At 39.7% G+C, this 23948-nt stretch overlaps 1 protein-coding gene and 1 long non-coding RNA gene across 3 annotated transcripts in view; one reads left to right on the top strand and one right to left on the bottom strand.

Annotated features, from left to right (window-relative positions):
• Positions 1-4030: 4030 nt before the first annotated feature.
• LOC130929639 (uncharacterized) lies at positions 4031-10927 on the bottom strand. The gene is made up of 3 exons (XR_009066932.1): positions 10824-10927; positions 4274-4410; positions 4031-4143 (listed from the first exon to the last, which is right to left on the bottom strand). It is a non-coding gene; the product is annotated as an uncharacterized LOC130929639 (long non-coding RNA).
• A 10820-nt stretch (positions 10928-21747) lies between these two features.
• Positions 21748-23948, top strand: part of cnpy1 (canopy FGF signaling regulator 1) — a 43875-nt gene continuing 41674 nt past the window's right edge. Inside the window, exons 1-2 of one of the 2 annotated variants that reach the window (XM_057856974.1) lie at positions 21748-21805; positions 22266-22370. In XM_057856974.1, coding sequence (XP_057712957.1) covers positions 22280-22370 — 91 coding nt within the window. In that variant the 5' untranslated portion in view covers positions 21748-21805; positions 22266-22279. Of the gene's footprint in view, positions 21806-21835; positions 21929-22265; positions 22371-23948 lie in introns of those variants that run through there. The other variant, XM_057856975.1, reaches the window with a different exon arrangement.

Raw genomic sequence — 23948 nt, 5'->3', positions numbered from 1 at the left:
GGCATGTCCCACCGGCGGGAGTCCCTGGGGACGACCCAGGACACACTGGAGAGACTGTCTTTGGGCTGGCCTGGGAACGCCTTGGGATCCCGCCGGAGGAGCTGGTTGAAGTGGCTGGGGAGAGGGAAGTCTGGGCTTCCCTGTTAAAGCTACTGCCCCCGCGACCCGGCCCCTGAGCAAGCGGAAGATAATGGATGGATGGATGGACAAACAGTAAATACTATTCCCTGATTGATTATATTAAGTGTGTTAGAGCAGGGGTTTTCAACCCAGTCCTCAAGGCACACTGTGGGTCCTGGTTTTTGTTCCAGCCGATCCAGCAGAGACAGTTGAACCAATGAGGCTTCTGCTAAAACAAGCCACACCTGACTGCAATCAACTGATTGCACTTGTAAAACACCAGATTGGGGAAAAAGTGTTGTCATCTTGTTTGGTAAGAATGAAATCCTGCACCCACAGTGTGCCTTAGTGGAATAGGTTGGGAACCCCTGTGTTAGAGTAATACAAACAGTCGACCGGTAAATACGAGGAAAGGTACTATTTTCTTCACTGTAAGCCTTCCCGTTTCATATAGATTGGACGCCTATGACCGTCCGTGGCACTGAAATATGATTATTCATGATCAGATTTTTTGTTTGTTTCCGGATGCCACTGAACACAAAGAACATGGGGCAGATGGGGAGGAAGAGGGAACATATTTGGATGTTTTGGGGAGGGCTGGGGGGTGGGAAGGGAAAGGGGGCACTAAATTAGTGAAGCATGAAAAGGGGGAAGGAAGGAAATGGCACATTGTCACATTCATCTGACATCTGCTATATTACAAATCTGTTTTTTTTTTATTATAGTGTGATACTATGATTTTAAGAGTGATGCAGTCTTATGTAATCAAGAATATCACCATTTTTTGAAGGATATAAGTAAATATTTTCTGCATAGCGAAGTGTTCCGCTGGGCACGCCTCCAAAGACACAAATTGGAGGTGTCATATGGAATCATTTCATTACGCCGGGTGAGAAAATCAACCTTGACGTTCAGTAGCGGGGCTGTAATTTAGAATTCAAAGCGTTAAGCCAGATTGACTGTCAGGTTAGATCCGCTGCCAGGTTCCATTGCCCATTTTTGATTCTTCCGTTAATCACGTTCTTTTTCTCAAAGCTTTGTTTTGCTTTTAGCTAAATCCTTTTGAGTCATCTTGCTTAGGCTTCTGTTAGCTGAGGCCAAAATGAGGGAATAGGGTAGAGAAAATGAATGGGAGTAAATAGAGTATTTGTTTTCAACCTAATGTGTGTTGTACTAATCAAGTGTTAACACGACGTTCAAATCCACCTCATTGATATTTAGTTAGTTGAGTGTCGCCTGACCGGACTGTCAAAGAGAGGATTAGGGCGCAAACAAAAGCCGAGATATGTACTTTTCACGAAGCCGTCTTTAGTTTCAGGCAAGAGCGTAGATTTGCATAGGGACAGTAGGGACATAACACTAGCAACTTTTCAGGAGGCTCAAATTGTCCCCACCAACTTTTAAGCAGCCTTATTTGCATTTTAAAGCGCTTTGAGTACCTTGAGAGGTAGAAAAGCGCTATACAAGTATAACACCATTTACCATTTTATATTGAGTTCAGTTGTATAGGTCACTTAGGCTAAGTTCATACTACAGGTCTTAATGCACGAATCCAATTTTTTCGTCTTTTTCCGACTCGAGTGAGGCATTAACTTGACGGTCTGAATGTGACAAGTCGCATAGAACTGGACCATTTCAAATCCGATCTGGGTCACTTTCGTATGTGGTTCAAATCCGATCTGGGCCACATTTTTCCATACTGTCGCGGGGTCTGTACTGTCCGCTCTCCCAAATCGGATTTCATGCAGCAATTACGTCATCAAATAGCAAGAGAGACGCTTACCGTAGCGGTGCCGCTGTGCGTATTAGCGCCTAGCTTGCAGTGAACACGGCTTTTGGGGAAGGGCTGGGCTTGACAACAGTCATGAAAAATAAAAATGGGTTGAGGATAAGCCTGAGAATGCTCAGTTTTCTCTCTGCTCCAAGTGAGCAATATTTCAACATTGCCTACACGGCCGAGAGTCGGGGCCAACTGCCCGTATGTGTGTGTGTGACGTGCACGGACCGCGCATGCATGCTATCGATCCATATAAACTTTGAATATAAGCCTAAATGGGGATTATTTGTGTCCTCCTTTTGAAAAGCAAAATATATCCCTGGAATGACGGATGACGTGGGTCATTTGTTTTGATGCTTCTGCGCATGCGGGTCGTCTTGCTCAGCGCGTGTCGGACTGCGAATTAGTGCGCATGCGTAATACTTGAACGGTCTCAATGGACAAAGGCAGTCTGAACGGGCATGCCAAAAAAACAGATATTACAAAAAATCGGATTTGTGCATTAAAACCTGTAGTATGAACGTAGCCTTAGATTGCCCGTCTCATATGTTGTAAGGTTACAATTGACCCTACCATTATTAAGTGAATTATTCTCATTATGTTCAGACTTATGTTTACCTCTTTTTCACTTGCTGAATGTGCTATTTTCCCCCCTCAAACTCACGTTTGATCGGCTGATGACTTGACCCCCCCCCCCCACACACACAAACACGCACTGACCCGATGAAAATACAACATGTCACCAACATGCCGCCTCATCTTGCCCCTTTAAAGAGGAGGGATATTAGAATTTTTTTTTGTCAGCCAGCAGCAGCCACTCTAAGTCAAATCACAGGAAGTGACATGTCAACAGGAAGCGACAATGAAATTGCCCCGAATCGCCAGGAAGTGACCCCGGAAATGCCCCAAAATCACAGGAAGTGACACATCAAAAGGAAGGGACAATCGAATGCCCCCTAATTAGCTCAAATTGGCCCTGAAATGTCCCAAAGTCATTAGGAAGTGACCCTGAAGTGACCTCGAAATGTCCCACAATCAACAACAATACAAATTTTATATACAGTGCCCTCCATAATTATTAGCGCCCCTGAAAAAGATGTGTTTTTTAGCTTCTATTTTTTTTTTTTAATTCAAATAATATGCGACCTTAATGGAAAAAAAGAGAAAACTCCAACCTTCAATAGTGCATTCATTCAGTGGGGGAAAAAATCCCACATAAAGGAAAAAAATATTTGACTTCAAATCATGTTTGTCACAATTATTAGCACATTGTTAGAGTGTTTGTTGTCAAAAAGCTCAATCTTGGTCTCACACAAAAATACACACGGTCCCAGGCTTCAACTGGGACCGTGTGCTTTGGTCAGATGAGACCAAGATTGAGCTTTTTGGCAACAAACACTCTGAGTGAGTCTGGCGTGCCACGAAAGATGCGCATGCTGAAAAGCACCTCATACCCACTGTGAAGTATGGGGGTGGCTCAGTGATGCTGTGGGGCTGTTTCGCTTCCAAAGGCCCTGGGAACCTTGTTAGGGTGCATGGAATCATGAATGCTTTGAAATACCTGGACATTTCAAATCAAAATCTGTTGCCCTCTGCCCGAAAGCTGAAGATGGTTCGTCACTGGGTCTTTCAGAAAGACAATGACCCTAAACATATGGCCAAATCTACACAGAAATGGTTCACCAGACACAAAATCAAGCTCCTCCCATGGCCATCTCAGTCCCCAGACCTTGTTTTGTTGGCAAAAGGGGGTTGTACAAAGTATTAACACCAGGGGTGCTAATACTTGTGACACACATTATTTGATGTCAAATAATTTTTTCTTTATGTGGGATTTTTTCCCCACTGAATGAATGCACTTGTATTGAAGGTTGGATTTTTCTCTTTTTTTCCATTAAGGTCCCATATTATTTGAATTTTTTAAAAAATTATTAGAAGCTAAAAAACACATCTTTTTCATGGGTGCCAATAATTATGGAGGGCACTGTACATCATTTTTAAATGGCAAAAAAAAAAAAACATACATATGCTAGTGCCATCGAGGAATACAGAAATTTTATATACATCATGGTTTAGCAAAGAAAACAAGCAAACATGCACACACTTGTGCCCTCCCACTCCAAACGGATTGGACGTCTATCGATGTCATCGGCGCCGAAACGGCATCATTCAACGCCAGCCGTCCCGGTTCGATACACCCGAAGGTGACAAAAGGTTTGAATGCGGAGGAAATTCTCAACCTGTTCCTAGCGGGAGACGAGAACAGCGATAATCAGATGATAATCTCGTTTCATTTCCTTCTTCATTCTTTGACTCGCTGTCCAATTGTATCAGCGGATCAATGATTTTCAAGGTAAATACAGTCACAGTGCATACCGATCATTCCGCAGATTATTCTCTGGATGCTTGTCCAGTCCAAGTGTAGCATGTCTGAGCAACCCAACATCTTCATTCACCGACTGTCAACGTGATCTGCCACACTCTTATCATCTCCGCGACTGGAAAATTTCCCTCTGGGTGAGGGAGAGAAAGTGAGTGTCATGGTTATCAGTACGCTTCCCTTCTAGTTTGGTGTAGGATTTCTTTTTATGGATATACAGGGCTTGAAAACAAAGGGCTAAAGAAAGTTTGCATAATAAATGCAGTTTTTACTCTTGAAAAATGAATGTGTTGATCATGAGTAGACGTCAAATCCGTTTCAAGTGGGAGGCTGGACATTCGTTCATTCGTTGCTAGGCCTCAAACGGATAGAACTTCTAGCCCCGTCCATGACGGTTCTAAAGTGCTGTTTACATCCAAGAATACGACAAATTTCATGTATCCATCTCCATTCGAACGACAGCGCAATTCCACGTGAAAACGATGTATTCATGCTAGGCCCTAGAGGGCAATCCAGTTTAACAAGGCGACAAGCCACGGATGCATTTCCTTGACAAGAAAACTCCTCAGAACAGAAGACAACAAACCTGTACGGAGCTCCTAAAGGGACATGCGCACTGCAAAACAATCTGGTGCACTCTAGAAACTAGCTGGTGTGCACTAAAAACTCTGGTGAGCACTAGAAACAATCTCGTGCACACTACAAACAATCTGGTGAGCGCTGTAAACTATCTTGTGCGCACTAGAAACTTATCAAGTGCGCACTAGAAACAATCTGGTGTGCACTAGAAACTATCTGGAGCGCACTAGAAACTGGTGAGTACGAGAAACAATCTGGTGCGCACTGGGAACAATCTGGTGCACACTAGAAACATTCTGGTGCACACTGAAAACTATCTGGTGCGCACTAGAAACAATCTGGTGCGTGCTAGAAACAATCTGGTGCGCACTGGGAACAATCTGATGCGCACTAGAAACTATGGCAAGCACTAGAAACTAATGGGTGCACACTAGAAACTATCTGGTGCACACTACAAACAATCTGGTGTGCAATAGAATCTATCTGGTGAGCACTGGGAACAATTTGGTGCGCTCTAGAAACTATGGCGCGCACTAGAAACTAACGGGTGCGCACTAAAAACTATCTGATGCGCACTAGAAACTATGGTGCGCACTAGAAACAATCTGGTGTGCACTAGGAACAATCTAGTGCACATTGGAAACTATGGTGCGCACTAGAAAAACAATTGGGTGCACACTTGGAACAATCTGGTGTGCACTGGGAACAATCTGGTGAGCGCTGTAAACTATCTTGTGCTCACTGAAACTATCTTTTGCGCACTAGAAACAATCGGGTGTGCACTAGGAACAATCTGGTGTGCACTGGGAATAATCTGGTGTGCACTGGGAACAATCTGGTGCACTCTAGAAACTAACGGGTGCGCACTAAAAACTATCGGGTTCGCACTAGAATCTAGCTGGTGCACAATAGAAACAATCTGTTGAGCACTAGGAACAATCTGGTGTGCACTGGGAAAAATCTAGTGCACAATGGAAACTATGGTGCGCACTAGAAAAACAATTGGGTGCGCACTGGGAACAATCTGGTGGGCGCTGTAAACTATCTTGTGCACACCAGAAACTATTTTGTGCGCACTAGAAACTGTGGTACGCACTGGGAACAATCTGGCGCGCTCTAGAAACAATCGGGTGTGCACTTGGAACAATCTGGTGTGCACTGGGACCAATCTGGTGGGCGCAGTAAACTATCTTGTGCGCACTAGAAACAATGTGGTGAGCACTAGAAACAAATCTGGTGCACACAGGGAACAATCTGGTGCACACTAGAAACTATGGCGTGCACTAGAAACAATCTGGTGCGCACTAGGAACAATCTGGTGTGCACTTGGAACAATCTAGTGCGCACTAGAAACTAACGGGTGTGCACTAGAAACTATCCGGTGCGCACTAGAAATTATCTGGTGAGCACTAGAAAGAATCTGGTGCGCGCTTGGAACAATCTGGTCTGCACTGAAAACTATCTGGTGCGCACTAGACGCAATCTGGTAAACATTAGCATTATTTAGCATTTAAGCTAGATGACTTTTGCTATGCAAGTTAGCCAATTGTTCTTTTGAAGTAAAGGGACAGCCACAGAAATCAAATAAATTTAAACTATTTAGTGCGCACTAGGAACAATCTGGTGCGCACTAGGAACAATCTGGTGCGCACTAGGAACAATCTGGCGCGCACTAGGAACTAACTGGTGCACACTAGAAACTATCTGGTGCGCACTAGAAAGAATCTGGTGCACACTTGGAACAATCTGGTGTGCACTTGGAACAATCTGGTTTACACTGAAAACTATCTGGTGCGCACTAGACGCAATCTGGTAAACATTAGCATTATTTAGCATTTAAGTTAGCAGACTTTTGCTATGCAAGTTAGCCAACTGTTCTTTTGAAGTAAAAGGACATCCACAGAAATCAAATAAATTTAAACTATTTAGTGCGCACTAGAAACAATCTGGTGCACACAAGAAAGTACCTGGTGCACAATAGAAACTACCTGGTCCGCAATAGAAACTGGTGTGCACCAGAAGCCGTCAGGTGTGCATTAGAGACCGTCTGATGCACACTAGGGACCGTCTGGTGCGCACTAGAAACTGTCTGGTGCGCACTAGATACTGTCTGGTGTGCACTAGAAACTACCTGGTGCACCATAGAAAATATCTGGTGCGCACTAGAAACTGTCTGGTTACTTCAGATTTCCGCCCTTTTCTTTTTCAATGCAGTGTGACTGGTGATAAGCATGATGTCATCCGTTTACCTGGCCTATTTATTCAAATTGCACTGCCGCCATTAATAAACAAAATGGAATCATTAAATCCTGGAGGCTCATATCACAGGATAGCAGTTGTGTGAAGGGAGGCGTATCAATGTTTACCAACCCTTACAAATGGCAAACAAGCATGTCAGAAGAGTGTGTGTGCGTCCGTGCGTGGACAGCAGCTGCTACTCTCCGGGTGTCTCTCAGGACCGAGTGGGCCTCTGACTATTTGTTGTTTGCTTAGGGATGCATATGAAGGGCACTTCAATGAGACACTGAATAAAACCCTCAGACAAAGAACTGTTTTAAAAATAACACACATTTCCTTTACAGAGCGTATTTTTCAAACTATAAGTTGCACCAGGTGATGGGGAAAAAAAGGATCATGAACAAAAGAAAAAAATCTGGAGAAATTGCTATGGTAGTTTTGCTGTGATGGTTGGTATATTGGGTCACTTCCTGTTTATTTTGAGGCTTCTCGGACTACCTCTGGATATCTGGTCACATTTTAGGGTATTTCGGGTTCACTTTCTGTTTATATTGGGTCATTTCCTGTTGATTTTGGAGAGACAGAGAGAACCAAAAGTGGGATTTGCCATGTGGCAAAATGGATTTTGCCACATTTAAAAAAAAAAACATTTTTTAAATGTTTTTTAAATATTTTTTTTTGCCATTTGGCTTTTTTTTTTGCCATGTGGCAAAATTGATTTTGCCAGGTGGCATTTTTTTGCCATTTGGCAAAATGGATTTTGCCATTTGGCATTTTTGTTGCCATGTGGCAAAATTGATATGTGGCAAAATTGATTTTGCCATGTGGATTTTTTTTTTTTTTTTTTTTTTTGCCATTTGGCTTTTTTTTTTTTGCCATGTGGCAAAATTGATTTTGCCATGTGGCATTTTTTTGGCATGTGGCAAAATTGATTTTGCCATGTGGAATTTTTTTTTTGCCATTTGGCATTTTTTTTTCCATGTGGCAAAATGGATGTTGCCATGTCACATTTTTTTCCATGTGGCAAAATGGATTTTACCATGTGGCATTTTTTTGCCATTTGGCAAAATGGATTTTGCCATGTGGTATTTTTGTTGCCATGTGGCATTTTTTTTTTGCCATGTTGCTTTTTTTTTGGCTATATGGCATTTTTTCCATGTGGCAAAATGGATTTTTCCATGCGGCTTTTTTTGGCATGTGGCAAAATAGATTTTGCCATGTGACAAAATGGATTTTGCCATGTGGCATTTTTTTTCATGTGGCAAAATAGATTTTGCCATGTGGCATTTTATTTTATTTTATTTTATTTTTTTGCCATGTAGCATGTTTTTTGCCGTATCGCTTTTTTGCCATTTGGAAAAATGGATTTTGCCATGTGGCATTTTTCTGCCATGTGGCAAAACAGATTTTACCACGTGGCATTTGTTTGCCATGTGGCAAAATGGATTTTGCCATCTGGCACACGCCAAAAAGAAATGCCACGTGGAAAAATCCGTTTTACCACATGGGAAAAAAATGCCACATGGCAAAATCCATTACGACACATGGCAGAAAAATGCCACATGGTAAATACTAATTTTCGTTCTCCGCCCTGCTGCGATTTTGAGTCATTTCAGGGTCACTTCCTGTTGCCATTGAGGCATCTCGGATTTCCTGTATATATGGAGTCATTTCCTGTAAAATTTGGAGCATTTCAGGTTCACTTACTGTTTATATTGGATCACTTCCTGTTGATTTTGAGTCATTTCAGGGCCACATGGCACAAAAAATGCCAAATGGCAAAAAAAAAATTTGCGTGGCAAAATCAATTTTGCCACATGGCAAACAAAATACCACTTGGCAAATTATATTAAGTGTGATAGAATAATGCAAACAGTTAGACGGTGCCTACGAGAAAAGGTACGATCTCCTTCAGTGTTAATCAACTGACATTAAATATGTAAAGCATCTTCCGTCTCTGCATATTGTTCTTCGGCCATTCTGACAGCTCAAGGTCAGAAAGCATTAGCGGTGCCTTATCATGAGACTAGATGATGAGCTCAGACAAAGGTTCTTGCAGCTCAATACGCCTGCGAGAGACTCTTTCAACAGCAGACCCTCGATCGATAGCTATCGTCAGACCCGCCACTTGATTGGCTCTGGCCTCTGACTCCAACGGGGCGCCGGGCAGACGGATGTCACTGTCTGAAACATCAGTTAGAGTATGATAATGTGATGTATCGCGATTTGTGATTGGCTATCAATAAACTGAGAAGTGCAACAAAGTGCATGCTGAGCTGGAGCTTCTTGTGCGGGCCAAATTCAATGATATTTTTGTTTGGTGAGATAAAATGATTTCATGATTGGTGAAATATGGTCCTGTTTCCTTGTATTTGTAAAGACTCTAGCACAGGGGTCCCCAAACTTTTTCCTTTGAGGGCCACATAACTCTTTTCCCTTCTCTGATGAGGGGCCGGGGTCAGTTTGCAACAGAAAAGGTGTGACGATTGCAGGAGTGCCTAAATGTAAAAATATATTGTTTTTCAGAAAGCCACAATCAAATAACCCTTTCTGGATTCTTGATGGAACAAAAGTAAAGAACTTTTTTTTTTTTTTTTTTTAAATAATAGTAATAACAATATAATACAATATAATATATTATATAGGCCTGTCAAAATTATCGCATTAATGGGCGGTAATTAATTTTTTAAAATTAATCACGTTAAAATATTTGACGCATTTAACACACATGCCCCGCTCAAGCAGATTAAATTGACAGCACAGTGTCATGTGCACTTGTTACTTGTCTTTTTGGGTGTTTTGTAGCCCTCTGCTGGCGCTTGGGTGCGACTGATTTTATGGGTTTCAGCACCGTTGTGTAATTATTGACATCAACAATGGCGAGCTACTAGTTTATTTTTTGATTGAAAGTTTTACAAATCTTATTAAAACGAAAACATTAACAGGGGTTTTAATATACAATTTCTATAACTTGTACTAACATTTATCTTTTGAGAACTACAAGTCTTTCTATCCATGGATCGCTTTAACAGTTAATAATGTTATTGCTATCTTGTTCATTTATTGTTATAATAAACAAATACAGTACCTATGTACTGTATGTTGAATATATATATCCGTCTTCTGTCTTATCTTTCCATTTTAACAATAATTTACAGAAAAATATGGCATATTTTCTAGATGGTTTGAATTGCGATTAATTACGATTAATTCATTTTTAAGTTGTGATTAACTCCATTAAAATTTGTAATCGTTTGACAGCCCTAATAATAAATTATAATATAATATAATAAATAATAATAACACTATTAATAATAATAATAACAACACTATTAATAATATAATATAATAAATAATAATAACACTATTAATTAAATCGATAATAACCAAATAACCCTTTCTGGGTTCTTCACAGAAAAAAAAGCCAGGAAATAAATAACACTATTGAGGGAATTTTTCTTTTTTTTTTTGGTTCAAGGGACCGGACCAAATGTGGAGGCGGGGACCCCTGCTCTAGCAGCAGCATTCTGGAATAGCTCAGTACGTAGGATTTGACGTCCAATGCTGTCAATGGCAGTGAATGAAAGAGCAGATAGATAACAAATCAAGTCACAACAATGTGACTGCCACCACCCATTCCGTCTACTTTTATGGGATCAATATATTGTTGACCTCGCCGACAATATGATAAAAGGGCTGTTAGAAACAAAGTAGAGGAAATACAATTACCTTGTCACATTGACGTCCAGGACGTCAATATTAGTTTCAATGTGGCCCGTTTATCCAAAGCTGGGAAACAAGTGAAAAGCTCTCTTGTCACTGATAGCTGTCACGTAGATAGACAAAAGCACACACCTTGCTGTCAAGGTTGTCGGGATCACACAAACCCTTGTCGCCATGTGGACAAAACAGTGGTGCCCCCTGGAGGCCTTCAAAGCTTGTTTTCTGCTGATTTAACACTCTCAAAAGCACTGATTTCTTTAGAAATTTACTGCAGATGAAACTGCATACCTTTTTTATTACATTGGGGAAGACTATTTTTGGGTTTCTTTTATGTCTGTTTTGATCTCTTTTATGAGTGTGGACTCCAAAACGTTTTCATCTACCGTGGTATCTGAACCTTTTGGAATTTTTCACATTTCTACATAAAATCACCATCAAATGTGATCAGATCTTTGTCAAAATCACACAGATGAAAAAAAACAGTGTCTGCTTTAACTAAAACCACCCAAACATGTATAGGTTTTCATCAGGGCTGTCAAAATTATCGCGTTAACGGGCAGTAATTCATTTTTCTAATTAATCACGTTAAAATATTTGACGCACATGCCCCGCTCAAACAGACAGATTAAAATGACAGAATGGGTCATGTGCACTTGTTACTTGTGTTTTGTCGCCCTCTGGTGGCGCTTGGGTGTGACTGATTTTATGACCATGAGAATTGTGTAATTATTTACAACAATAATGGCAACCTACTAGTTTATTTTTTTGATTGAAATTTTTCCAAATTTGATCAAAACGAAAACATTAAGAGGGGTTTTAATATAAAATTTCTATAACTTGTACTAACATTTATCTTTTAAGAACTACAAGTCTTTCTTTCCATGGATCACTTTAACAGTTAATAATGTTATTGCTATCTTGTTGATTTGTTGTTATAATAAACAAATACAGTGCTTATGTACTGTATTTTGAATATATATATCCGTCTTCTGTCTTATCTTTCCATTCCAACAATAATTTACAGAAAAATATGGCATATTTTATAGATGGTTTGAATTGCGATTAATTACGATTAATTCATTTTTAAGCTGTGATTACCTCGATTAAAAATTTTAATCGTTTGACAGCCCGAGTTTTCATATTTTAATGAGGATAGCATGCAATGACAGAAGGGGGAAAAATAAGTAAGTGAACCATCACACTTAATATTTTGTGGCCCCTCCTTTGGGAACAATAACTTCAACTGGACGCTTCCTGTGGCTCAGTACTTCTCAAATAGCGGGGTGGGCTTCTATGCGACCTGTCCCGTTCAGACAGTCAACTTAAAGAGCATACGACAAGAGAAAAAAAGTCTTAAATAGCATTATTATGTGAATTAGAATCATATTTTGAGACGATTTGATACAACAATTTAGCAAAGCGCAGATGACGAGAAATTTGTCTTTTAATCTGCCGGTTAGCCACGCCTACCATTATAGGGCAGTAGTGTCCCCATCAGGTGGATGACGTCAGGTGGATGACGTCAGCGGGAGACTGGGCTCATCGGTTTTAATATTCAGCCCATTGAGTGGGAATTATTCAGAACGAGGAAAACGCGACGAAGAGACCCGCAAAAATTCATTGTTTCAGTCTCTCTACTCCAATATTTTTACAGGATATTCTTTTTGTCCAAGTATTTTCCCCAATAGCTAAATAAATGGCTTGAGAAGGACCAGTCAGCCCGTTGAGGGGGAATTATTCACAACGAGGAAAACGCGACGAAGAGAGCTGCAAAATGTCATTGTTTCTGTCTCTTTACTTCAAATTTTCTACAGGATATTCTTTTTATACAAGTATTTTCCCTAATTGCTAAATAAATGGCATGGTCATGACAAATAACAGTCTTGTGCTAAATGGAATATGAGATCATAAAAATGCACTTATTCAGGACGACATGGCAAAATGACTCCATAATGGTCCAAACTGCCGACTTCACCTTTACTGTTGCACCTCCCGAACGATATTTTATGACACCTAAATCGGACATATGTCATTTCCCTTCCCCGGCTTCGGAGAATGTAAGCAAACCAAGAGGCGTGACAGCTAGCCGACATGCTAACCCGAACCGAGTGATGTTTCAAAGTCTTCGAAGCGGAAAATCACACATAACTAGCTTGGATGTTTTGACATGACGACTGGGTTGTCGATTGTCTTCGCGGATCCGCAAACCGCCCGGCGGAGAGCAATTTACAGCTCATTCCCCGGAGGAGGGCGGCTGCAGTTGTTGTGCAGCTAACGTGCAGCTAATTTGCATGAGGAGAGCTTTTTATATGCCTATCAATGATCAAACGTAAGTAGTCCTTTATTTAAAGAAAGTTTGTAGTGTTTACTTTGTAATCGCTGCATTCGTATTTGACATAATACAAAACAAGATGTTTACTCACTTCCTCGTAAGTCCAATGGTCCCACAGTAGTAGGGCTTGTTTTGGCCAATATCCACGGTGAATGGGAACCTTATGAAACTCCAAAAAGGCGCACACGCCTCTCCCTCATAAAGCAAGATTTTTCTGCAGCCGTTTGGCTGGCGTGATGCGAACAATAAACGTATTAATCCGCAAAATCAGCTGAATCCTTAGTCCTTCTCATACAACAGTACGGCTGTAGAGTGAAGGGTACGCCTTCATCCGTACACATCACAGCGCCCTCCTCCTCAATGCAAGACCGAAGCCGGAAGTCACTCATTTTCTTGGCGCGGGATTCAAAACACTAAATAAATATAGCGATCGCTTCCACACACATCCAAACGGTCCATATCATTCAGGAGCATAAAATACCACGTGTATTATGAAATAAACATGCTTTTTCGTGTCACATGCACTTTAAAGCCGTCTAAGAACACTCCCAGACACATTAAGTACAATGGTGTAAAATTTCGTCAAGATTCGTCCAGCTGTTTCGGACTCTATAGACCCTACTCACATGACGTCACAAACACGCCCCCGTGCCATATTGTCCGTCAACTCGTCACTGTTGATGCATTACCGCGACGTAAATTCCTCCTATTATGGCGTGTTTTTCTGCTCGTTAACATTAATAATCAAAATGGTGAAGGTGTGTGTGGCGGTCGGTTGCAATAACAGAGAAGATAGACGGAGAGACTTGAAGTTCTACCGGATTCCGAGAGACCCGGAGAGGAGAGCGAGATGGGCTGCTGCAATTCGACGAGAAAACTGGGCTCCAAACGATACGATTACCACAGATTATGTAGTAGTCATTTTATATCTGGTAAGATTCATTTAATATATATTTAGAGGGTTTGGGGCTGACAACCACAATTAAGATCATTGCTAGGCTAATAGCCGACAACATACACTCAGACGTTGTGAATGAACTACCTGAAAATATATAATTATAAGGGGATAATAAGACAGTTGTCATACAGTTAATTTACAATTTCACTATTGAGGTCAAAAGCCAAAAAATAAATTCAACTAAGGACAATCTGGAGTAGTGCTATCGCACTTCATATTTATTACATATTACATATGTATGTAGTGAGAGGGCTATCGCTAAACCATATAAACATTAAAAGCCCTAGCTCCATTGACAAATGACATGAAATACATTAGACTTGACAGTGGATGTTAGCAAGAACGAAAGATTTTGAATTGAAAATCTCGTAACTCACCTTCCCGAGCACAAGATAGATTCCTGCCGAATTTTCATGGACGAGGACCTGTTTCACCCAACCAGCAACGAAGTATTTATAAGCCTCCAAGCTCTTAAAAGTTTTTCAAACTTTCGTGAGAATAGGCTGATTTTGTGTGGACAAGATAGTTGTAAATATCAGGGTAGCAGATGTCAGGCAGAGACGGCGAAGACAGCGGGTCGAAAAACATCGATTTAGGCATCAAATATGGATCTGGCGAATGGATAAACTGAAGCTTTTCCACATAACGCCTTTTATGCAACGCATCCAATGAGTTTACAGCGTCAGATGACACCGGGGCTTCCATGAATTGCTCTATAAATTGCACGACTAATTGAAACCATTGAGAATCGGGCTAAAAAATGACGGACAATATGGCGGCCGGATACAGCGACACGTCATTTTGTGACATAGGTGAGTAGGGTCTATAGGGAACGAACACACGCACACACACACACAAAGAAAAAAGTTCCATTTATATATAAGTATAGATCTCGGTTGTTGAGTGAAAAAGTCCTCTTACAGTATACAGTTGGAATGTAAAGAAGTAAAGCAGCTCCACGTTGACCTTTCACTTGACTACAAATGAAAAGCATGTATGGAGTGCAAAAGGTTACAGTTGTTCTACATGAGAACAAGGTCATGTGAAAATACAAGCGTGTACACGTTGACAAATGGACAAACATGCTTACGTGAGTGTTTTCCGCAAGCTGTCCAAACAATATGGTACATATTGATCTAATTGCCATAAATGAACCAAAATGAGAACCACACAGATGAAAATACAGTGTCTGCTTTAACTAAAACCACCCAAACATTTATAGGTTTTCATATTTTAATGAGGATAGCATGCAAACAATGACAAAAGGGGGAAAAATAAGTAAGTGAACCCTCTGCCTAAGGAGACTTATAGTGCATGTGACACGAAAAAGCATGTTTATTTCATAATTCACGCGGTATTTTATGCTCCTGAATGATATGGACCGCTTGGATGTGTGTGGAAGCGATCGCTATATTTATTTAGTTTTTTGAATCCCGCCCCGTGAAAATGAGTGACTTCCGACTTCGGTCTTGCATTGAGGAGGAGGGCGCTGTGACGTGTACGGGTGAAGGCGTCCTCTTCACTATACAGCCGCACTGTTGTGTATGAGGACCAGGGGTCGCGTTAACCGAATATTTTCCGTCGTTGACTGTTTTTTTACAACGGTGACGGAAAAAACTGAAGTCCATCTGTTATTTTTGACAGGTTGCAATTCACACCCCAGACCACAGGGTGGCGAATGAGCATATTAATTAGCTACTGTCTCTCTTGATGCATGACGTCTTTGGCCTTACTCGGAAAAATGTCAAGGCAACTGAGTGTCCGAAGTTTCTTCAAAAAGCCCCAAAACGACGATGGTGTTGATAAAAGAGGGACTGATGCAGTGAAGGATGACAACGAATCAAGTGAATCGCCGGTTCACTCCTCACTGCGGCGAGCAGTTGAAAACGCCGCCAATTACCAAGAAGGGCAGAATTGGTAACACGGTGAAAGCGGCACAAAGCCAAAAAAGCGGACCAGACTAGCCAGAGCCTGAAATTATTTCAAGGAAAATATGGAGGGTGCCACCACTGTGTGTACTCTTTTTGCCAAGCTGAGCTCGCATACCACGGTAGCACGTCGGCTATGAACGAACACTTGACGCGCCGTCACCCAGGAGTATTTCGGAAGACAACAGGAAACAACAAGCTAGCGGATTGTAAGTCCATACAACTTTCTAACGATTTTTTTAAAAATTGGAAGTTGCCTTTATGTGCGTCGTATCAACGTGCATTTTTATTTAATAATAATAATAAATTTTTAAAAAATTATATATATATATATATATATATATATATATATATATATTATAATATTTTATTATTATTAAATGTATTAGGATCATGGAAGGTCCCACTTGGGGGAAAAAAAAAAAAATGTATATATGTAGTGCCTTGCAAAGTATTCGGCCCCCTTGAACCTTGCAACCTTTCGCCACATTTCAGGCTTCAAACATAAAGATATAAAATTTTAATTTTTTGTCAAGAATCAACAACAAGTGGGACACAATCGTGAAGTGGAACAAAATTTATTTGATAATTTAAACTTTTTTAACAAATAAAAAACTGAAAAGTGGGGCGTGCAATATTATTCGGCCCCCTTGCGTTAATACTTTGTAGCGCCACCTTTTGCTCCAATTACAGCTGCAAGTCGCTTGGGGTATGTTTCTATCAGTTTTGCACATCGAGAGACTGACATTCTTGCCCATTCTTCCTAGCAAAACAGCTCGAGCTCAGTGAGGTTGGATGGAGAGTGTTTGTGAACAGCAGTCTTCAGCTCTTTCCACAGATTCTCGATTGGATTCAGGTCTAGAGTTTGACTTGGCCATTCTAACACCTGGATACGTTTATTTTTTTAACCATTCCATTGTAGATTTGGCTTTATGTTTTGGATCATTGTCCTGTTGGAAGATAAATCTCCGTCCCAGTCTCAGGTCTTGTGCAGATACCAACAGGTTTTCTTCCAGAATGTTCCTGTATTTGGCTGCATCCATCTTCCCGTCAATTTTAACCATCTTCCCTGTCCCTACTGAAGAAAAGCAGGCCCAAACCATGATGCTGCCACCACCATGTTTGACAGTGGGGATGGTGTGTTCAGGGTGATGAGCTGTGGTGCTTTTACGCCAAACATATCGTTTTGCATTGTGGCCAAAAAGTTCAATTTTGGTTTCATCTGACCAGAGCACCTTCTTGCACATGTTTGGTGTGTCTCCCAGGTGGCTTGTGGCAAACATTAAACGATACTTTTTATGGATATCTTTGAGAAATGGCTTTCTTCATGCCACTCTTCCATAAAGGCCAGATTTGTGCAGTGTACGACTGATTGTTGTCCTATGGACAGACTCTCCCACCTCAGCTGTAGATCTCTGCAGTTCATCCAGAGTGATCATGGGCCTCTTGGCTGCATCTCTGATCAGTTTTCTCCTTGTTTGAGAAGAAAGTTTGGAAGGACGGCCGGGTCTTGGTAGATTTGCAGTGGTCTGATGCTCCTTCCATTTCAATATGATGGCTTGCACAGTGCTCCTTGAGATGTTTAAAGCTTGGGAAATCTTTTTGTATCCAAATCCGGCTTTAAACTTCTCCACAACAGTATCTCGGACCTGCCTGGTGTGTTCCTTGGTTTTCATAATGCTCTCTGCACTTTAAACAGAACCCTGAGACTATCACAGAGCAGGTGCATTTATACGGAGACTTGATTACACACAGGTGGATTCTATTTATCATCATCGGTCATTTAGGACAACATTGGATCATTCAGAGATCCTCACTGAACTTCTGGAGTGAGTTTGCTGCACTGAAAGTAAAGGGGGCGAATAATATTGCACGCCCCCCTTTTCAGTTTTTTATTTGTTAAAAAAGTTTAAATTATCCAATAAATGTTGTTCCACTTCACGATTGTGTCCCACTTGCTGTTGATTCTTGACAAAAAAATTAAATTTCATATCTTTATGTTTGAAGCCTGAAATGTGGCAAAAGGTTGCAAGATTCAAGGGGGCCGAATACTTTTGCAAGGCACTGTATATATATCGTGTATATACATAATATAATAAAAATATATATGGAAACACAGTACTGGCCTGTTTACTGTAATCCATGACTGCACTAATGTTCGTTACTTTATATTATAAAGTATTATTGTGTATATACATATAGTGACTGCATCAAGATATAGTCATTTTAAAAATTTAAGTGACGGGTAAAAATAGATTATGACCGGATTTTTATGACCCTGTCAGTCAAAATGACAGACAACGAAAAAGTCTAGCGCAACCTCTGATGAGGACTAAGGATTCAGCTAATTTTGCGGTTTAATACATTTATTTTTCGCATCACGCCAGCCAAACGGCTGCAGAAAAATCTTGCTGTATAAGGGAGAGGCGTGTGCGCCTTTTTGGAGTTTCAAAATGTTCCCATTCACCGTGGATATTGGGCAAAACAAGCCCTACTACTGTGGAACCATGGGACTTACGCGTAAACATCGTGTTTTGTATTATGTCAAATACTGGGATCATTTTATTATGTAGGTGGCTTGCATTTTGTGGCTGACATGCATGCGGGGCGGCTATTTTTCGGCACAACACCGGCGGCTTGTCGCACATCCATCCGCCGGGAGAGCACTATAGTCGGCTTATTGTGCTCATGTGCCCGGTGTTCTGTCAAATTTTCCGACCGATCAGAAATTGCAACTTTGAGTTAAAAATAGCCGCTGCTAACGTCATCCACCTGGAGGGGACGCTGAAGTCCGATAATGGTAGGCGTGGCTAACCGGCAGATTAAAAGACTAATTTCTCGTCATCTGCGCATTGCTAAATTGTTGTATATAGTCGAATTGTCTCAAAATATGATTTTAATTCACTTAATAATGCTATTTCAGACTTTTTTTCTCCTGTCGTATGCTCTTCAATGTGTCTTGGAGTGTTCTTAGATGGCTTTAATCTCCATAAGCCTCCATTTAATGCAGGAAATTAATTTGAAACACCAAAAATAGGCAGAGAAAATCCCTGATTGTGGAGGCAACAGCACTATCTTTCAGGCAAAAGACACGTCTTTTAAGATGTATGGTGTCAAACCAAGGCCAAAAGTTTTGTAATCTGATAAAAAGAAACGATTGGAAAAAAAAAATGTTTGAAACTGAATGTTTAAGTTTTATTCTTGAATCTTTCAAAAGCGAAAAAAAAAGTTTTATTTTTTCCAGTTACAAAGTTGATATTTTCAGGTTCAAAGATTTTTTTTTCAATCGTTTCTTTTTTTCAGATTACAAAACTTTTGGCAGTGATTTAACACCATAAAAAGATGGCAATGTCGCAATTGGCTATCAAACTTTACGCTTTCATGTAAAAAATTTAAAGCAACAATTTTGGTCGATTTTAGCGACGCCAGTGGACAAAAGCGGTAGTGTTTTGCCTTAAGGAACACTACGTTTCCCATGAGGACCAGAGCACGCCTGCACGGTGTCGTAAAATCATCAATCAATTAAAAATCAATCTCCCGGTCGCCAGCAGATGGAATAAACAACATTTCTGTTTCCAGCGGCTGTGTGAAGGATGAATAGTAGGTAATGAATCCAGTTGTGGCTAAACAATAGTATATGATGGTTAGCAAACGTGTGGCTCAGTGTGGCTAGTGCATCACTCCATCGAGCGAAAGCCAGGCCAATGTTTATTCTGTGTATCCTGGTAATCTCCCTTTCTTTTTCCTCCTCAGACAAAACTTTTTGTCTCTGTTGCTCTGCCATCTTTGCAGATTTCGTGCGAAAGCGTTAGCAACGACTTCCGTCTTTATAATGAATGAGGAAAGGGGGAAGTCACGTATGCCGTAAAGCAGTCAGCACATTTGTAGCTTTTTTTCTGTGGTAGGTGTCATGTAACTAGTTGTCAGTTGACATATAATCACAAATGTTATGAAAATATTTTATAAAGGTTAAAAAGTTACCTAGTGTTGCTCTAAATGATTATTTTATATATATATATATATATATATATATATATATATATATATTTTTATATTATATATACATATAGGCGGGACGGTGGCTGAGTGGTTAGCACGTCTGCCTCACAGTTCTGAGATCAAGGGTTCAATCCCGGGCTTCGGCCTTCCTGTGTGGAGTATGCATGTTCTCCCCGTGTCTGCGTGGGTTTCCTCCGGGAACTCCGGTTTCCTCCCACATCCCAAAAACATGCATGGTAGGCTGATTGAACACTCTAAATTGTCCGTAGGTGTGAGTGTGTGCATGAATGGTTGTGTGTCTCCTTGTGCCCTGCGACTGGCTGGCAACCAATTCAAGGTGTCCCCTGCCTACTGCCCGAAGTTAGCTGGGATAGGCTCCAGCACCTCCGCGACCCTCGTGAGGAATAAGCGGCATGGAAAATGAATGAATGAATATATATATATATATAATATACATAATCATATTAACATATATATTATTGTTATAATTTAACAAAAAGAAAAAACAAATACAGAAAAATAAATTGCAGAAATAACAATTCATTGAAAATTAAAAAAAAAAAACAAAAAAAAAAAAACATGAAAATACTGTACATATTTTTTAAGATAAAAAATATAAGGGGAAGGAATGTACACAAACAAATTCCTCAAATTTTTTTCCGGAATTTTAAAAATGTATTAGTCATTCATTTTTCAAATTAATTGTACTATATTTACTTGTATTTCTTATTAGTTTCGATCATGTTATCTTATATATATATTTTTTTATTGTGTGATTTTCTCATTTTAAAATGTGAATTCCGGCCCGAATTTACATTTAATAAATACGCATCTGAACTTGGCGGAATACATAAGTACGTACATGAAAATTATAGTCATAATACCAGATAGAGAGAAAATTGAATTGAAAAATAAAACTATGAATTGGAAAGTCAGATTTTTAAAAAAATGTATAAACAAAAAAGCTTTTTAAAAAAATGAAAGAAAATTCATTTAAAATAAAACAAATACTGTATACATTTTTAAAATAAAAAAAATAAAGAAAATATTTGTTGATATAAAAAATATAGGGAGAAGAATGTACATTATTGAAGTCCTCCAATTTTTCCCTGATTATATATTTACTTGTATTTCGTTTCATTTTCTATCGTTTCATGATTTTTTTTTTTTTTTTTTTTTTTTTTTTTTGCAATTGTAACCGTATTTTTCCAATAATTTTCCATACAATATTTAGGTTTTTTTTTTTCTTTTTCTTTTTTTAATAATAATAATTGTAATGTACGTATGTATTCTTCCAACGCTTTATGTATAATTGTTAAATGTGAATTCAGGCATCAAAGCTAGTGGAGTTAATTACAGTTTGAAGATAATTAGTTGGACGTTGAATGTGATTGGTTGATGGATTCTGTCGTGGCTCCACTACTGTCAGGCACGTTAGGATGGTGACGTCAAACAAGCCTGTCGCAATTGTACGGTAAAGTAAGGAAATCGCTTGTGTTAACCCTGAACACAGATAAACCTGCCTTCAAAATAAAGCATAGTTTGCATTTTAACGACGCAATCACACGAAGTAATGTCATTAAAATTGTTTATGAAGACTGCCTTACAAATTTAACATGATAAATATGTTATTTAAGGCATTTTTACAAAAACATCTGACGTTAGTCAGGTTGAATATGTCTCTTTGTTTGAAAATTGTCCGGAAGTCATACAGTTTTAATATTATCAAAGTAAATCATACTTCCGACAGTTCGTTTCAAGTCCAGCACAGGTAAACGCCGAAAATGGAAATAATCGATTCCTCTTTGTTGTTCTTGTATCATTTCAAATCATTTTTTGAATGACGAACTAAATTACATCTGGTGTTAGCTTGTTAGCATGAACTTCTCGCCCAGTAAGACGTTGCTACCTCAAAGACACATTCTAAACCTGTCAAACTCGAATTTCATCGCTAAAAGTTCGAGTTCACAGCAGGGTCACGAGTGTAAATTGCTCAAACGAAGCGTATTTGCATTGCTACTAGACAAAGAGACCTTAATTCAGCATATACAGTAATAATTTAATTGCCGTGTTAGTATATGAACTCATTCACTTCCATTGACAGGATGGCTGGCATTGAGTGATCATGTTTCACTGGCAGCCAATGAGTTAATTCACCTATTACCTGCTCGTCTCGTCAATTCATGTGGAATTTACGTATTTTTTTTGAAAGCTTACTACTTTTTCTTCAGGTTAACAGTACACGATGGGGCCATGGATTATTCAGATGACCATTATCTTATTTGTCTTCATCTGCTGTTCCCAGGCAAAGAGGAACCGGATGCTTTACTGTTCTGGTAAGTTATTATTCCTACACTGAAAACAATAACTGGTGGATTTACTGGATAAACTCATTGTAGCAATTTGCACTTACTTTTAATAAGTACATTTTACTGCCTGCAATATTAAGTTCAGTTCACAAGCAGTAAAATGTATCAATATTAAGCAAAAAATACTATTGTTTCACAGTATCACGGCATTGCAATTATAGCTCTAAAATGTGTTGTTTTGAGATGTATGGGTTTAAAAAAAAAAACAAACAAAAAAATTCACACACCAAATTGTTTGTGGTGTGAAACACATACTATCTGGTGCTTACCAGATGGTTTAAATGTATTTTATTTCTGTCCCTTTAGGCCATGAACACCACATATTTACCTTGGTCTTTCCTATGGAAAGAACAAGGTATTGTTATTCTGCAACTTTATTCGCCTTATTATTACCTTGGTCTTTCTGAAGGAAAGAACAAGGTTATGTTGTTGTACAACTTTATTGTACTTTTTTTTATTATTATTATAGGTCAATAATTGTTGACGTTTTTTTCGGCGCGCCGCACAGCCCGAACCGTACCTCCGATCGGTACCGTTCAAGTATCGGCACGACCGGAATTTTCGCGCAACGATGGGAATTTTTCAAACGGCCCCGAAAAATTTTCCGTTCGCCCGTAAACGGCAATTTTCCGAAAAAAAAAAAAAAGTTTCAAAATGTATCTAGTCCTACAATTTTTGACCAAATCACATAATTTGGGCATCAAAAATTCCGGGACGGTGAGGGGCATAAAAGTTGTATACAGAATTTGGCAAAAATTTACGGTTCCCCGGAAATTTGCCAAAAACTTTCCTATTCATTTTGAATGGAAAAAAAACGCGCGCTTCACAGCCCGAACCGTTAGACCGATCGGCACCGTTCAAGTATCGGCACGACCGGAATTTTCGCGTGACACAGGAAACTTTACAAATGGCCCCGAAAATTTTTTCGTTCGTCCGTAAACGGAAATTTTCCGTGAAAAAAAAAAAAGTTTCAAAATGTATCTAGTCCTACAATTTTTGACCAAATCACATAATTTGGGCATCAAAAATTCCGGGACGGTGAGGGGCATAAAAGTTGTATACAGAATTTGGAAAAAATTTACGGTTCCCCGGATATTTGCCAAAAACTATCCCATTCATTTCTAATGGGAAAAGTTCCCATTCACTTTCAATAGGATTTCCAATGGACTTTACATTGCATTGCCAATGACGGCCATGCATGTCGAATCTATTGATGCCAATGTTCTTGGATTCAATTGACTATATGGATGTCGATGCCATTGACGGCAATGGACGTCCAAAATTTTTCCCATTCATTTTCAATGGGGAAAAAACTACATTTCCCCAAATCAACAGAAAATGACCAGATATCAATAGGACGTGTCCCCCAAACGTCCCCAACTCCATTGACGCTTATAGGGGGTGCTGCCATTGACTTACATGGACGTCCAAAATTTTTCCCATTCATTTTCAATGGGGAAAAAACTACATTTCTCCAAATCAACAGAAAATGACCAGATATCAATAGGACGTATACCCCAAACGTCCCCAACTCCATTGACGCTT

The sequence above is a fragment of the Corythoichthys intestinalis genome, chromosome 14, assembly GCF_030265065.1.
Source record: "Corythoichthys intestinalis isolate RoL2023-P3 chromosome 14, ASM3026506v1, whole genome shotgun sequence".
NCBI lineage: Eukaryota > Metazoa > Chordata > Actinopteri > Syngnathiformes > Syngnathidae > Corythoichthys > Corythoichthys intestinalis.
The sequence above is the reverse complement of the archived record's forward strand: the minus strand, read 5'-3'. Positions and strand labels throughout refer to the sequence as shown.